The sequence below is a fragment of the Aspergillus viridinutans genome (assembly GCF_018404265.1).
Source record: "Aspergillus viridinutans IFM 47045 DNA, scaffold_1, whole genome shotgun sequence".
NCBI lineage: Eukaryota > Fungi > Ascomycota > Eurotiomycetes > Eurotiales > Aspergillaceae > Aspergillus > Aspergillus viridinutans.
The window spans coordinates 2,557,460-2,573,991 of NW_025091217.1; the positions used below are offsets into that span (position 1 = coordinate 2,557,460).

General features: G+C 51.0%; 6 protein-coding genes across 6 annotated transcripts; 2 read left to right on the plus strand and 4 right to left on the minus strand.

The window, feature by feature from the left end:
- Window positions 1-294: 294 nt before the first annotated feature.
- Window positions 295-1,211, minus strand: Aspvir_000772 (enoyl-CoA hydratase/isomerase family protein; the record flags this gene model as incomplete). Its single annotated transcript, XM_043265906.1, has 2 exons — window positions 295-887; window positions 983-1,211. 2 exons carry the CDS (start codon window positions 1,209-1,211, stop codon window positions 295-297), a joined length of 822 nt encoding a protein of 273 aa, XP_043121841.1.
- A 450-nt stretch (window positions 1,212-1,661) lies between these two features.
- adaB (chromatin-binding transcription regulator ADA2) lies at window positions 1,662-3,350 on the minus strand (the record flags this gene model as incomplete). The annotated part of the gene is made up of 3 exons (XM_043265907.1): window positions 1,662-1,730; window positions 1,790-3,184; window positions 3,258-3,350. The coding sequence occupies 3 exons, from the start codon at window positions 3,348-3,350 to the stop codon at window positions 1,662-1,664; spliced, it is 1,557 nt and encodes a 518-aa protein (XP_043121842.1).
- Window positions 3,351-4,501: 1,151 nt separating this feature from the next.
- Aspvir_000774 (serine/threonine-protein kinase) lies at window positions 4,502-6,797 on the plus strand (the record flags this gene model as incomplete). The annotated part of the gene is made up of 6 exons (XM_043265908.1): window positions 4,502-4,523; window positions 4,611-4,754; window positions 4,883-5,651; window positions 5,708-6,123; window positions 6,181-6,545; window positions 6,600-6,797. 6 exons carry the CDS (start codon window positions 4,502-4,504, stop codon window positions 6,795-6,797), a joined length of 1,914 nt encoding a protein of 637 aa, XP_043121843.1.
- Window positions 6,798-7,952: 1,155 nt separating this feature from the next.
- On the minus strand, window positions 7,953-10,863 carry Aspvir_000775 (coatomer subunit beta'; the record flags this gene model as incomplete). Its single annotated transcript, XM_043265909.1, has 6 exons — window positions 7,953-9,116; window positions 9,175-10,443; window positions 10,504-10,535; window positions 10,591-10,612; window positions 10,667-10,729; window positions 10,846-10,863. The coding sequence occupies 6 exons, from the start codon at window positions 10,861-10,863 to the stop codon at window positions 7,953-7,955; spliced, it is 2,568 nt and encodes an 855-aa protein (XP_043121844.1).
- Window positions 10,864-11,676: 813 nt separating this feature from the next.
- On the minus strand, window positions 11,677-12,518 carry Aspvir_000776 (complex I NDUFA5 subunit family protein; the record flags this gene model as incomplete). Its single annotated transcript, XM_043265910.1, has 3 exons — window positions 11,677-11,752; window positions 11,808-11,912; window positions 11,974-12,518. The coding sequence occupies 3 exons, from the start codon at window positions 12,516-12,518 to the stop codon at window positions 11,677-11,679; spliced, it is 726 nt and encodes a 241-aa protein (XP_043121845.1).
- Window positions 12,519-13,092: 574 nt separating this feature from the next.
- Window positions 13,093-15,482, plus strand: Aspvir_000777 (putative disulfide isomerase; the record flags this gene model as incomplete). The annotated part of the gene is made up of 4 exons (XM_043265911.1): window positions 13,093-13,334; window positions 13,396-13,477; window positions 13,537-15,060; window positions 15,117-15,482. 4 exons carry the CDS (start codon window positions 13,093-13,095, stop codon window positions 15,480-15,482), a joined length of 2,214 nt encoding a protein of 737 aa, XP_043121846.1.
- Window positions 15,483-16,532: the final 1,050 nt, after the last annotated feature.

The window sequence follows — 16,532 nt, forward strand, 5'->3', positions numbered from 1 at the left end:
GGTCCATGAAGACACGTTATGATATTTCGAAGCGACGTTGAACTGGTTCATCCGCGGGACGGATACTGAACCGCATGGGATACGGCGAACAACTGGTCGGCGCGACGGATTACTGGGATTATGGGATTAGCATACACTATCATGACCTCGTTACCCCGACTTGGATGCAAAGCACCGAGTCTAATGAATTTCTTTAATTGCATTTGTCCTCTCCTTGTAGTTCGTATTTTGTAGACTGAAAGTTCGTCGCTTGTATGCATAGATGGAAGACAACAGACGCAAATAGAGTCACATTTACAACTTGCTATCCACCCACTTGGGCTTCCTCTTTTCGACAAACGCGCGCAGACCCTCCTTGATATTTTCCCCTTCATACAGCCTCTTTGACCAGGTGTCGACGAGCAACCGACTGCCATCTTCTGCGCCGACTCCCTCCCAGCCCAACTTGATGCCTTCCCGACTCACCACCACGGAATCGGGACTGTTGGCCGCAATCAGCTCCGCGATCTCGATGGCCCGCTTCACTACCTGGTTCGCCTCGTCCACCACCTCATTGACGAACCCCCACTCTTTCGCTTCCTCCGCCGAGACTCTCCGCCCCGTCAAGGCCATCTCCATCGCCCGCTGCCGCCCCACCGTACGAACCACTCGCGGCAACGCCCCCGCGATGGCAACCACCCCGCGCTGCACCTCAGGCAGCCCGAAGAACGCCTGCCGACAGGCCACGACCAAGTCCGCGTTGACGACCATCTCACATCCACCGCCGAGGCACAGCCCGTTGACAGCGCAGATGACGGGTTTCTTGCCGCTGCGCCTAGATAAGCCGCCGAAGCCGCCCTCCGCCATGGGTTTCCGGGTGCTGTTCGACTGAGCTTGGGTGTTCCATTCTACCGGGACATATACCATTAGCATCAACGTCCGTCATCCTCATCCTCATCCTTTGGTAATAGGTGAGAGGAAAGGCCGGTGACCGTAACGTTACCTTTCAGATCTGCGCCAGCGCAAAACGCCCTCCCTGTTCCGGTTAGGATCCCCACGCGCAGCGAGGGCTCATCGTCTAGCCACTGCCAGATGGAACTGAGTTCTTGGTGGCCTGTTGTGTTGATGCAGTTTAGGTCGCGGGGCCGGTTGAGAGTTACGAGGAGGATGTGCGGGGAGGGGAAGGAGAGGGTTGCGTGTTGCGGGTTTGGTGGAGGTGTTGTGAAGGGCATTTTTGGCTGGGTTTGTTTCTTTGAGACGTCCAGTAGATTGAATGCAGGAGGAATAAGGGTTGATTATAGGTGTTCTTGGGAGAGCGAGAGGATATATGGAGCTACCTTTTCTAGCTCTAGGTATGGGCTATCGGTTGATGTGGAGAGGCCGAGGCCCGAGAAGGTGTAAGATGCGGAGTCGCGGCGCGGTGGTGGACAGTATCTGACTATCTGACTATCTGACTATCTGGTAGATTAGACTCTCAAATTGAAGAATACAAAGGATAAGTTGTTCAAAGATCATTATGATAATAAAAATGAAGCTATATTTACACCTATTTACTCGCATCAAACATGCCATATCGGACTCATCAAATTACCTCCCCATCGCCAACGCCAGAACTCCTCTTACGGCAGTGACCTTGGATATCAAATGTACTCATCAACTGTGTGAAGATCCGCCCAGGTTAATTATGCCTTGTTGATCCATCCGCTGTGCACCATAAAATCGTAAATTCGACTTGTTTTCGTAGTATCGATCTATCATACCATGATGTGTTAGTAAAAACGGAGCCGAACGACAAAGATGTAGATCCTACCTTGCAAATAGCCCGTGCATCCTTCTTCTTAAGACTTCCCCCTTGTTTCATCGCCTCCTTCAACAGCGTCTCTTTGATCACCAGGTATGGCTTGGGTTGGATGTGAAGTACATTGCAGAGCTCCACTTCCTCCTTGGTCAGGAGATGCAGATCCGGGGCGCCTTCATTCTCCAGCTTCCACGGAATCACTCCGTTCAGTGGCTGCACCACAAACTTGGTTTTGGTGGGCTGGGGCGTACTCAGTCCGTCTCCATTACTGGCGAAAGCCCGGTCGAAATCGTTCAGGGGGACGCTGGTCGGCTCGGGAACCTTGTTTGCACCTGAGGCTTTTTGTAAGCGCAGAGGAAGCTCGGGTGTTGTCAGTTGACTGGCCGCGGACGGCTGCTCAGGCTGCTGCGCCTGCTTCGGGCGAGTGCTGGCGAAGCGATCAAACGATCCCTGCGGCAGGAGTCTTTGCGCGCGCTGCTGTTTCTCTTGCTCATACTTCTCTCCGCCCTTGAGGTCGCCAATACCCATCTGGCGCCATTCCTGCAGCTGCGCAATGGCCAACCGAAGATTGTGCTCGTACTCTAGGCCCTTGTTGAACTCCTCAAAGTCCTCATGGTTCATCATCCGCGCAAATGGCTTGGCCTTGTTCAACAGATCCTTTTCTTCCTTGGTGCGCTTCTTCTCCAACGCCGTGTTCTTCCGGTATTCCAGCAGATTATGTTCGAACAGAATCTTCTTCCGCTCCGTCCGCGCAGTCAGACGCGAGTTGTAGATGTCAACCACGGTCATCTTCAGTTCCATCTCCGCATCCGTCTCCCCATTTGGCGTCTCTCCAGCGCCCGGTTCGAAGGTCATATGTTGCACCGCCTCTTCGGCCTCGTTCATGAACTCTGTCTCGAACTCCAATCGACCAGGCATGTAGCCTTGCACTTCATGGCAAGCTGGTACACTGGCAGTAGGTTTTTGCTTGGGCGTCGTTGGAGGAGCCGCCTTGGCCGCTTCCTTGCGCTCTTCAATGCGTCGCTTCTTGCGGGCCTGGAACTCCTCCTTGGAAACAGAATCTTGTAGGCTCGTATCTTCGGGATCCGCTCGTTCGGGTAGGGGAAAATTAGAGCTTTCGATGTACGTCCTGATGTAGTGATCGCGCACTTCGTCTTTTGTGCGATATCCGCCGATGTGATCTGCAATGTCCGCCCATGATCCCAATCCGTAGATCTCTGCACCCTCCAATAATAGTAGTTCCTCGTCGGCGCCCCAGTCTTCTTCAAATATGGGAACCGAATTCTGTTCGATGACCTGGTACGGATGGGTGGAAGGGTCATGATTTTTCGATTTCTCACCAGCCGCAAAGCAGGGGACGCAGAGGTCGTATTCGTGGCAGGCGGGATGGGCGCATGATATGCGAACCTACACTCATCACGTCAAATCAGCGATCGCTTGTTATGCTTCGATCGAGCAGACAATCAAAGAATGTTCATACCGTCGCCGTCACATCTGCCGAGCAGATATCACAGTGATACTTGGTGCCTGCTTCGGTGCCGCGTGAGGCGGTCTTTTTCCGTATTACACCCATCGATTGTGAGTTCCTATCATCCTCCTCAGTACCCTGATCCGTTGCGAACACGCGTACAAGCCCTCCAATAATCTGAGAGAGCAACTATTGTGCGCTGGGGCCGAGGTTCATCAACAAAAGAAAGAATTAAAGTTGTCGAGGGGGGTTTGGCGAGTGAGGCTGATAGCAAAGGGATATGTATGTCTCCGCAGCCGAAGCGGAGGTACGCGGGGAGCTGTAACTGGTCAATCAAACCAAGACTGGGATAGCAAGGAAAAATAGGCTAGTGTGATCGGAAGACAGCAGTTGCGAATGATAGATGATGATCGATTCACCAGATTTTGGGGCCAGTTGTGTTGATTCAGATTGATAACTGGTTTAATCTCTCTCTCCCTTTTTGATTCACTGGTCACCTATGGGGTAAGGTAGTCTCCAGCAATACCAGTTAGAATTGTTGGAATCTGGTGGGCGACGACTGGGGCTGTGGCTGAAACAACCAACTGGGGCTGAGGGAAATTGCACAGCCCCAATTGGTACCTAAAACAGAATTGCATTGGCCTCAGGCATAAAGGCACATTTCACAGTGATGTTTCTGGGCCGGAGCCAATCACGGGACTCTCTTTCCTTTCCCCTCTTCAGCCTGTCAAGACCGACATTTAACTAGTGGAGGTACTTCCTACGCTACGGCTAACTGAAAGTCTCGCTCTTAGTAGGACGGAGTGTCTAATCCCCCTCCCTGCTTCATTCCTATTATTATTATTATTTTGAACTTAGACCTCATCTTACTATCTCCGAACAACATCAACCTGGGGTCGTGTTCTCTTTTCCGACCGACGACTCCCTTTCGCGGCCCTGGTTGTTTTCCTTAAGATTCTCCTCATACGGAATTCCTTATTCTTTATCCCTCCTGCCGTGTTGTGCCTCAATTGTCTGTCTGTTATCGATCATCTTAGTCTTGCATGTCCGCTGTGGCTGTGGCAACTCAGTATCCTCTCACATTGGATTGATTCAATTATTTACTTTCACAACGGGGATTGTGTTTCTAAAAACAATCATCGACTTATCATTTTCTCTCTCTCCTTTCCTTTATTTTGGTTCCGTTCCGAGGACATCCATCTTCTTTTATCATCACCCCTCTCCTTAAACCTCTTCCCCCCAGACTCGCCGTCACAATGTCGTGGAAGCTCACTAAAAGTATGTTCAGTTGGTCTTCCCATTTCCTATTGATAGTAATGTCTTTTATTTTTCCGCAGTACTGATATTTTTGTCCTTCTATCGCAGAGTTGAAGGAAACGCATCTTGCACCTCTGACAAACACCTTTACCCGCTCATCCTCCACATCCACCATCAAAGGTGAATCCGGCGAAGAGACTCCGGTAGTTTCGCAGACTCCGAGTATTTCATCCACAAACTCCAACGGAATCAGTATGTGCTCTCCTTGTCCCTTCTCACTCCCTCCCTGCATAGCCTGCTGTTTCCCCCCCCCCCTGGTTTACCCCAAATATTCCCTCTCATCGTATCACACAAATATATCGTCTCTAACGTCGTGTAAGATGCCTCGGAGTCGCTCGTTTCACCGCCTGTCGACCCTGTCAAGCCTGGTATCTTGATAGTCACTCTTCATGAAGGGCGGGGCTTTGCACTTTCCCCGCATTTCCAGCAGGTTTTCACTTCGCACTTCCAGAACAACAACTATTCGAGTTCAGTCCGTCCCAGCTCCTCTTCCTCCCACTCTACCCATGGACAAACGGCTTCGTTCGCGCAAAGCGGCCGCCCGCAGTCCACGAGCGGTGGCATCAATGCTGCTCCAACCATCCACGGTCGCTACTCGACCAAGTACCTCCCCTACGCTCTTCTGGATTTCGAAAAGAACCAGGTTTTTGTCGACGCTGTTTCGGGTACACCTGAGAATCCTCTTTGGGCCGGCGATAACACCGCTTTCAAGTTCGATGTGTCTCGCAAGACCGAACTGAACGTCCAGCTATATCTTCGCAACCCGTCAGCTCGACCCGGCGCCGGTCGGAGCGAGGACATCTTCCTCGGTGCGGCCAGAGTTCTCCCTCGGTTCGAAGAAGCCCAACCCTATGTGGACGATCCCAAGCTCAGCAAGAAGGATAATCAGAAGGCAGCCGCGGCCCATGCAAATAACGAGCGTCACTTGGGTCAGTTAGGCGCAGAGTGGCTCGACCTTCAGTTCGGTACGGGGTCAATCAAGATTGGGGTCTCCTTTGTCGAAAACAAGCAACGCAGCTTGAAGCTGGAAGACTTTGACCTGTTGAAGGTGGTGGGTAAGGGTAGTTTTGGCAAGGTGATGCAAGTCATGTCAGTATTCAGCTCGACAACGCCTTCTTTAATGATTGTGCTGACCTTTTTCATAGGAAGAAAGACACTGGTCGAATCTACGCTCTCAAGACCATTCGTAAGGCCCATATCATCTCGCGATCGGAAGTCACACACACCCTGGCGGAGCGGTCCGTGCTCGCCCAGATCAACAATCCTTTCATCGTTCCCCTGAAGTTTTCGTTTCAGTCTCCCGAGAAGCTTTACTTGGTTCTCGCTTTCGTCAATGGCGGAGAGTTGTTCCACCACCTCCAACGGGAGCAGCGGTTCGATATCAACCGAGCTCGTTTCTACACGGCCGAGTTACTCTGCGCACTTGAATGCCTGCATGGCTTCAAGGTCATATATCGTGATTTGAAACCCGAAAACATCCTGCTTGACTACACGGGCCACATTGCACTTTGCGACTTTGGTCTTTGCAAGTTGGACATGAAGGACGAAGATCGGACGAACAGTAAGTCGCCTATTTTGAAGATTATCCTTCCCATTCAATGGCTGATAGTTCGTATAGCCTTTTGCGGAACTCCTGAATATCTTGCACCTGAACTCTTGCTTGGCAACGGTTACACGAAAACTGTCGACTGGTGGACTCTGGGTGTCCTTCTCTACGAGATGCTAACTGGTCTTCCTCCGTTTTATGACGAGAACACAAACGACATGTACCGGAAGATTCTACAAGAACCCCTGACTTTCCCCAGCAGCGACATCGTTCCTCCGGCCGCTCGTGACCTTCTGACGAGGCTGCTTGATCGTGATCCTCAGCGTCGTCTTGGCGCAAACGGCGCGGCAGAGATCAAGTCGCACCATTTCTTCGCCAATATTGATTGGAGAAAGCTTCTTCAGAGGAAGTATGAGCCAAGTTTCCGGCCGAATGTGGTATGTATCAATCTCCCGTTTTAGCAAGCCCTGTCACTAACCATACCATTGCAGATGGGCGCATCTGATACCACCAACTTCGACGTTGAATTCACTTCGGAGGCACCTCAGGACTCGTACGTCGATGGGCCAGTTCTGTCACAGACAATGCAGCAGCAGTTCGCGGGCTGGTCTTACAACAGGCCTGTCGCTGGTCTTGGAGATGCCGGTGGCAGTGTCAAGGATCCATCCTTCGGCAGCATTCCTGAGTGAGCAGCTCTTTAGGGTTGCTAACAGGCTAGCCTGGACCAAGAGGTAGAATGGCTTCCAGATTCCGGGTGAAAGCGGAATTGTTTGATACAATTCTAACTGCCTTCGTTTCTCGTTCCCTTCATCTTCTTTCTGAGTTCCGGGCACATCTATTTTCTTATCCTTTGTCCTCTCTTGCCCTTTTCTTTTAGCACGAGGAGTCCATGGCATTTTCAAGTTCTCTTGGAATTATTCCCTCTGAGTGATCTCAATCTCAATTGAGCGGCTTGTGTTGTGTTTTTTCCCTTTTCCTCTTGCATTTGAGATAAGTCAAGGCAGGTACCTCCAACCAGTTTTTTACTGTCTCTCATTCTTGTTGACTCGCATCATGTTTCGCATTCTACATAACATCTGGGCGTCTTTTTCTATGCCCGGAAGATGTTGAGGAGAGCATACAGTCAACTTCGAACCCTGTTTGAGAGTGGTGTTCTGAAGTCTATGACCTGTGAGCCGGTCTGTTTCTTATCTCCCAAGGCCCTGATCTGCTGGTCTGATCCTATGCAACAATTCTGACTTGGGGTATCACTTTTCATCTTCGGTTTTTTTTCTACAATCTGGTGAAATGGTTTCTCTTCCTTCCGGGTCACTTCAGCGCACCTGGAAGGCCTTTCGTCATCCATCGCAAAGCATGAACATGACTGGGTCATAGACAGCAATGACATTTTTTTCCCCCATGAATTCGGCTATCAAAAGTATGGCAATCAAGCTTTTTGAGCGGATCATAACACGCTAAGGACGCCTCCAGATGAAGTTGAAAGTTCAAGGAAGCTTTTACATAGACCCGAGTTAAGGCCAGTGCAAATCCTTTAGTGTAATCAGCATCAATGGTTCCGCCGGTCTGCGATACAGAGACGAATTCTTTGGCCTCATTTACCAAAGGTATTGTCAAAAATGAACTTGATCCAACATGGGACAAATACACAAACCGGTGGCCACAATGGGATTATGTATGGATGGAATGGCAAGGGAAAAATGAATCAATAGAAACTCTGCAATAAATCTAGGTAGTTATGTAAAAGAGAATCGTTCCCGAGGTAATCGCTCGAGCTTTGCCTTTGAAAAATTGAAGCGACGTTACCCCTTTTCCCGCACATTATTACATCCCACCGCGACGCCTATCTAGGCCTCCGTTTCCAACTCCGCAGTTCCGTTCTCTGCACTCCCGATGATTGCCTCATCGTCTGCGTTGATGTCGATCAGGGACTCGGACGATGGTGGTTCAGGGACGACACCTTCCTTCTCCAAGCGCAGGTACTCATCCCACTCTGGGAAGAGATCGTCGTCTGTCACTACGACATCGGGAGCACCGGGGGGAACACCGATGAGGCGAGCGATCTTCGATTTCCCAGATTGTTCCAGCGAAGCCTTCCACTGGACAACGAGCTCAGGAGCTTGGGATGGTTTGTAGGTCTGTGCGAACAGAACAGCCTCAGCGAGGCGGTTAGTCCGCACCAGGAGGTCGGTACAGCCATCGACATCCCCGAGCGACCACAGGCTAGAGAAAGCAACGTTTTGGAGACCAGCTTCCGAAGCTTGCTCGGCCAGCTGGCGGAGACCGGCGCGGTTGCCGCTAGCGGTGTGCAGAAGGAGGAGCGACCCAAAATCCTTCGCGTTTGTGAAACACTCCTCGGCCAAAGCAAGGTTCCATGCTGCCATAGCAGCATCGCCAACGATCTTCCACTTGTGCTCCACGTTGGCTTCACGGGCAATCTCAAGAGCGGTGTCGAGGTTGTTCAGCGACAGGGCAAGCTCGAAGCGGTGCTCTGGATCGGTGGCCACCTCCAGGGCCATTTCCTTATAGCCTTGACCCTCGAGGAAGCGTGCAACCTTGTTCATTTGGTCCTGAGGAACATCCTTGAGCAGCTCCGCGGCCATGTCCATGTCGCCACGCAGCACCACTGTCTGGTACTCAACCATGCTCAGCGACAAGCCGAAGGAAACAACGTTGACATCCTTGTCGGCAAGGTAGATACGACCGTCGCGCGGCAGATAACCCAAGATATACATTCCCTGGTCAAAATGAGAGACTGTGTAGGTCTGGTCACCAACTAGGTAATTAAGGCGGTTTGTCGAGTTGGTGTAAATAAAGCAGTCTCCAACCCATTGACCTGTCCTGACAGATTCGTTGACGTCAGTAACAACCTCAAAAGCAGACTCAACTCCGTCCTCATCGGCTTCCCCAGCATTCAGGCCATTGATGTAGTTCTCCTTTGAAAATCGCAGAACGTAAAAGGTGTCTTCACAGGCAAGAGTGACCAGCTCTCCGGACTCAGACCAGTAGACCTGTGAACTTTGGTAAGACAATGCGATATGAGAACCGAGATTCCGTTCTTAGACTTACAGCTTTGGGTTCGACTTCAATGCGGCGGACAAGGTTCCCTGTCTCCCAGTCGAACATGCCAATTCCTCCCTGACCCTTCACACCCAGAAGCACGCCGCCCGTGAGTCCTTCGGCCTGGAATCCCACGTCGAGGCCACCGGTTACTTCCTTGAAGTTCTTAAAGATCTTGACACTCGTCGGTGACTCGCGAATAGCATAGTCGTTGCTGTTGTCCTTTGAACCCCAGGCGAAGTCCAGAGCTTGACCGAAAGCCTTATTTCTCCAGGCAAGAGCAGTGTAAATGATGTACTCTCCGTCACCGCAAACCGAAACAAATCTCCCATTGGGAGAGTGTGATAGTGTCTGAGGATAAATTTCGCACGAGCCCAATTCCTTCGTGGGTAGGGAAAGCGGTGCTCCATCTTTAATGCTGGGGTCACCACCCTTGATAACTGTCGATACCACCTCGTTATGTCTTGCCCAAACAATCTTGCCAGACCCATCCATCGAGACGGCAGGCTCTTCTCGTCCCATCTTCACGACCACTGCACCGTCATCGAAACCCATAGCAATACCTTGTCGGCCACGTTGATACGCAACACACCACGCTCTCTCCAGACCGTAGTTCAATGATTGCTCCAATCTGTATGTGTTTGCGTGCCATAGCTTGATAGTGCCGTCCTCAGATCCGGAGATGATAACCGGCAATTCAGGGTGGTAACAGGCGAACGAGACATTGCTTGTGTGACCCTCCAAGGTCGCAATGAGTGCCTTGGTCGTGTAGTCCCAGACTTTGACGGTTCTGTCATCAGAAGTTGTGAGAAGGTATGGTTTGTCGGCTTGTGGGTAGTAGTCAACGTGGTTCACACCCTTGGTCTCGTGAGCTTCCAAAGTGAAGTTTGCATGGGGGGAGCCCAGGCTCCAGATCTTAACAGTGCGATCTAAGCATGCAGAAGCGAATGTGTTCGTGTCCTTCGGATTGATAGCCAGGCCCATCACATAGTGACTGTGACCTTCGTAAACTTGAACACACTTCCAACCTTTCTCCCAATCCCAGAGTTTGATCGTCATGTCATCGGAGGCTGTGAGAACAAATGGTTGCGTAGGGTGAACAGCGATCGATCGGATATAGTCCGGGTGAGCTTCGAAAGATGCGATCTTCTCAGACGTATTGTAGTTGTAGACGCGGAGTTGGAAATCATCAGAGCCACAGACGATCCAGTTCTTGCGGGCAATGAATCGTCCCGCTCGTACAGGGACATCGGTAAGTTCAAAAGTTTTGATAATTGACTTGGGGGAAGAATATCGGTCAGTCGAACTTCCTCAAAGGGTCTTCTCAACAGAGCTCACCTGCGTCTCATACGACCAGATGTATACGTGACCTGTACGTCTTCATCAGCGCATTTGCAATTGCAACCACTCAGGTCGCTATCATACCGCTATATAAAGTCGTCAGGATCTGATAGCAGGTCAGCATGTTATAAGAGCCTAGAATCACCAAAAAGGTACTCACCCATGGCTCCGTGGGATGGAAGTCGATGCCCTTCACCCGCTCCGAGCGGGCGAAAAGCTGTCTCTGTTAGTCGCAACAATAATCAGCAACTATGTCAACGGGTATTCAAGCAATTGCAATCCGGAGTATCAAGTCGACAGCATGTAGACGTATATGCATCTGAGTGCTTGCCTGCGTACCTTGACATCCAATCTCATGTTGTATGTGGGGGGAGACTCTATGTGCGGCGTCGGGGGTGCGGCCTGAGAGAAGGAAGCGGAAACCGGGCCACAAGCCGCTCAAACAGCCCAGCCTGGGATTGAAGAGGGCTTGAGTGAGGGGAAATGAATTGAAAATGTGGTCAACAAATAAAAGATCAAAAGTCTCCGGACAGAATGGCCCGCGGAGTCGTCACAAACATTCAGGGACTGGCAGCGATGTGTCCACAAGGGAACGGATTCCCGCCAGCTATCTCGAATGGGCTAGCGACTCTCACCGCTCACCGCCTACGCTATTTGGTTCATCTCCTTACTCCAGGGCGGATATCTACTTGACGTTCACAGATCATAATGCGCAAACAGCTGTCCAAAACCATGAATGATCTCGCAGTAAGATTCGGCCTAATCCAACGGCGCAAATGCCCACACTGCCGAATGTCGTATGTGCTGAGGGTACTCGATTGGCTAAGCCCACTTATTCGCCTGACGATGTACTCACTGTGTGATGCATCCTCACAAAGAGTTAAATATTCAGAAAATTGAAGCGGCAACTATGACCTCGTCCTTCAACTGAGTCCAGGAGGTGTGTGCCAGGTTCTACCACGCAGGGATTCGTCATCCAAGAGGACGACAACATCACTCCATATACAGGCTCGTTCCACAGGCAGGCCTCAGCGTGTGGGACCCATGCGGCGCAACTATGACCAATAATGGATCTTCAACCTCGTAGAAATGGTTGTGATTGTCTCAAATAGGTGCCCATTCTAATGTAGGGCCACGTTGGCTAATAAATACAAGTAATTTTGATTCAAACTAAGGGGAAGAAGGGGGGACACGATCGAAGTAGACCCACTGACCCGGGCGAGGCTTCTCTTCCAGTTCCTCCCACCTGTAAATTATTAAGTATCCGTTCCCTGAGGGGTAGGGTGGGTACAAAAACTTACACTTTAGACTTGTACATTTCGTCAACAAGCTTCAGTTCATTTTCGGCGACCTGGATGACCTCCTCAATCAGACCAGCACCGATCTGCTTCTCAATCTCGGCAACCCTGCGATCTATGGTCAGTTGCCCTGCTAGTGACCGCAGAATAAGGGCGTAGGTCAACGTACTGTTCTGCCTCAAGGGCTGGCTCATTCTCCCACTTCATTTGTTCGGTAGCAAAGTCTGAATCTTTCGCCTGTGTGGCAGTTGCTTCCTCAATAGCTTTGTGCCACCGTGCTTCTTCTTCCGCTGTACGAGCAGGTCCCTCGGTAGTTGGTTCCAGGGCTTCACCATCCCACTCCTCACCACGGGGATTGTCGGTTCCGTCATCGCGCATAAATCCCGCATAAGTTCCATCGGCGAGGCGGAGGGAAGCGAAGCGCTCGGGTTCGGCACTGACAGCCTTCTTCACGCGCTCTAGCCAAGCATCATAACCTGGGGGCTTAACGGACTCGACGATCTGGAGGCGGTGGCGTGTCAAGGCTTCGGTGGATTGCCGGTAGACGGAGGACTCTGGGAAGCTCTTCAAGTTCTCCAAGGTGGTCCTGTAGAGGTGAATGAGGGTGGGACGAGGGCTGGGGTGGGTGACAAGGCCGGTCAAGCCGGTGGGAGCAAAGGGCTCCAAGTACCGGGCCGACTTGACGTTGGCCAGCAACCGAAACGTGGATCTCATAGTGATCTGAGGATATGTAGGAGATAGAAAAGAATTGGCCCAGAGGAATTCAGTGTTCACCCCTAATGGCCAAGGGATTCGACAATAGCCGGACTATCTGCTATCTTCAAGGGTGTCTCTGCGGAGTGATCGCACGAAGGTTGAGGTTCCGTCGGTTAGCGGAGAAACAAAGACTCCGGGGCCTCATAATGCAGCAACCAGTCTAGTCCCTCCACCGAATTAATTCATGGGGCCAGACTTGAGGTCAACTTGGACTTTATCAGCCAACGCGCTAAGGGGGCGACAACACTCACCCGCCTTGTCATCCATTCTGAGGGTCAGAGTCATCTCACAGTTCGCAGTGCGCAATTCGCAGTTGGTTCAGTTTTCTCTATTATAAGCAGTTGCTTTTGTTGCACTGCTTATCGCGCCCTGACACTGCCTGGTCGATTGAGCCGTTCGATAAACGTGGAGTTTGGTCCAATGTGCATACTGTGAAAACCTATTTCAATCCCTTCTTCTTCGACGAGTTTCGACTTTCGTTTTTCAGCGTTAAGCTATTGTTTCAGGTCTTTGACCTTGACTGCCTGCCAGTATGAGGTCCTCGTTGCTGGCGTGGTCGCTCCTTTCGCTTCTCTCTATCCCAACTTTTGCCATTCCTTCCGGCGATATCGCGAACGGTCTCAATCTTGCGAACAATCGCCTCGTCAAAAGAGCGGAACCGGTTGAAAAGACCGAGTCGGGGCCGGCGTCGACAACATTCAATGGCGTCGAAGTGCCGCCCCTGAAAGAGTTGACACCAGAGAGCTTTGAGGAGCTTGCCAAAAACGGTTACTGGTTTGTCTCTATTGTACCCGTAGCAGTTACCCATGTCATAGATTTATTAACAGGTCAACAGGTTTGTGAAGCACTATTCTCCGTCATGTTCCCATTGCAAGGCGATCGCTCCCACATGGCAGACTCTATACGAATACTACTATGTGAGTGCTCTATCCACGTTCGACACGATCGTTCTTGGTCACTATCTAACATGCGCTAGACATCGAAACCGATATCCTCCTCTTCCGAGCCCTCCGATACTCAATCCCTTAACTCCTTTCAAAATTTTTATAACTTTCACTTCGCTTCGATGAACTGTCTTGCGTTTTCGGATTTCTGCAAGAGACTGGACGTCAAATGGTTTCCGACATTTTCCCTTTACCATAATGGCAAACTGGTTGAACACTTTGAGGGGGCTAAGACAATGGAAGGCCTAAGTGAGTTCGTGGAAGGCAAGCTAGAATCAATCCGACCTGGGTCTCGTCCTCCGAAAGGCGTAAAGCTTCCCGCGCCGGGCGACAAACAGGTAGACACGGAAGCTGCGCCGGACATCCCCGCCGCCAAGGACAAGGACCGTGTGGCGGGAGTCAAGGCTGGTGAGAAGCACAATGAACATGTCGCTCAGCTCGCCAGCGCAGATGCTCCGGTGAAATCTGCTACCCCTAAGGTGAACTCGGAACCATCCGCGCCTGCGAACCCTCAAGGAATCTCCGTTCCTCTTACAGCAGAGAGCTTCCAAAAGCTGGTCACGACTACCAGAGATCCCTGGTTCGTCAAGTTCTATGCTCCGTGGTGCCATCACTGCCAAGCGCTGGCCCCTGTTTGGCAGGGAATGGCCCGGGAGATGCAGCATGTCCTCAACGTTGGAGAGGTTAATTGCGATGCAGAGCCCAGGCTTTGCAAGGACGCTCGGGTGAACGCCTACCCGACGATGTACTTCTTCCGCGGCGGCGAACGAGTTGAATACACCGGTCTACGTGGTCTTGGCGATTTGGTCAACTACGCGAAGAAGGCTGTGGACATTGGATCCGGTATCCAGGATGTCGACGCAGCTCAATTCAAAGAGCTGGAAGAAAAGGAAGAAGTGATCTTCCTGTACTTTTACGACCACGCAACGACCTCGGAAGATTTTGAGGCCTTGGAACGATTGACTCTCAGCTTGGTGGGTCACGCCAGATTGGTCAAGACAAGCAGTGCGGCTCTTGCCGAGCGGTTCAAGATCACAACCTGGCCTCGACTCTTAGTCTCCCGAGATGGACGTCCCAGTTTCTACAATGCTCTGGCTCCGAAGGATATGCGGGACGTCCGTCAGATTCTGAACTGGATGCGCTCCGTTTGGCTGCCTATTGTCCCTGAACTCACAGTCTCTAACGCCCGTGAGATCATGGACGGGAAATATGTCGTTCTCGGGATTCTGAGCCGGCGTCGCTCTGATGATTTTATCCTTGCCAAGAGAGAACTAAAGAGCGCCGCTCTGGAGTGGATGGAAAAACAAACCCAGTTGTTCCGATTGGAGAGACAAGAACTTCGGGATGCTAAGCAGCTACGTATTGAGGAGGCAGAAGACCGCAATGACCAACGAGCCTTGCGGGCTGCTAAGAACATGCGCATTTCCATCCGGGAGGATGACAAGAAGCAAGTTGGATTTGCCTGGGTTGATGGCGAGTTCTGGGAACGGTGGCTGAGGACCACTTTTGGTATCGATATCGAGAACGGAGAACGGGTCATCATTAACGACCAGGATGTAAGCATCATTCGAGGAAGTGCTGTGTTTGCCCATTACTGACCGCATCTCCACAGAACCGACGCTACTGGGACGCCACTTCTAGTGGAGCTCCGATCATGGCCTCGCGAACCTCCATTCTCGAAACGATTCCGCTGGTCATTGCCGACTCGTCGAAGTTGAAGCCTAAGTCCACCGTCGGAACATTCGAATACATATTCTTCGTCACCCGGTCCTTTATTTCCGGCCATCCCATTATTTTCGTCGCACTGTTTACCATAAGCATTGTTGCCGTAACTTACTTGGCTCGAGCAAGGCTAGCAAAGCGCGGTCTCAGTCGTGGTGGCATCCTCGGTGCGGTTCAGAGCAACAGTGCCGGATTTTTCCGTCTCGATGGGAAGGAAGGTCTACTGAATGGGGGCGGCACCGGAAAGGTCGATTAGGTCGTCAGCATCAAGCGCATTGTATAGTTAGGTTTTGTTCTCCCGGTGTTGTTTTTTTTATTGCGTATCTCCATATTGGCTTTCTTCCTTGATTTTGCCATAATTACTAAACGGGTCTCTGCTTTTGACACGGACGATGCCTCTCTCATCTTCTTTTCCCTTACACAATCCATTTTCTTTTCTCGTTATCGTTGACTTTGATTTATTTTGATTGAAAGCGGTGTTGGGCATGTGGTGCACTCTACAAAATCTGCTGCTGGATTTTGTCAATATACGGCGGGCAAAAGACACATAGACAGCTATGCAAATGGGTACATGTCTGTTTCCCTGTTAGCATGGAGCAGATGGTGCGAAGTGTCAAATCTCATATATTCATGGATGTCATCACAAAATAACCTCTGAGCGACTTGGGAACAATCCAGACTCTACGCACATGGTATTCCTGCCGTCTGCTTCTTCTTTATTCAGATTCATAATGTCTTGTCGATGTCCATCTATCTAGATCATCTTGAGACTCTGTCCACCTCTCTACCTATTTAAAAGGATCGGAAATCCAAAGCCTTTTATTTGACACCGTCGTTGTCACGTGAGTTTGATTTTGCGCCTGCTGATTGGCCGCGGGATTGCCGCAAGTTGCAACATCGGAGCCTCTCGGTTTTCGTCGAACAACCATTGCTCTCGTCGTTCATTCCATCGCTGGAGTAGTTCGTGTCGAGTGTACTTATACACAACTAATAACAAGATGGTACGTATTGTATGGAAACGATTCTTGTCGACTGAGTTTTTCGGCACGCTTGCGAGGGGCACATGAATGATGCTTACCCGCATAACTACGCCATTCGGCCTGCTATGCCATCCCGATGCTTTCGAAGAAGAGCGAGAGCGTTCAATTGCTGACGAATTCCTGCCTTTCTAGTTCTCGCAAACCCTCCGTCGCGCTGCGTCCCAGTCTACTGGTGCCTACCGCTCTCCTTTCGCTCCCAAGTGAGAACCCCTTCGAGAATTGATACCCTATCAGGCATATTGCATGGACGCATTTGGTATTCGGGC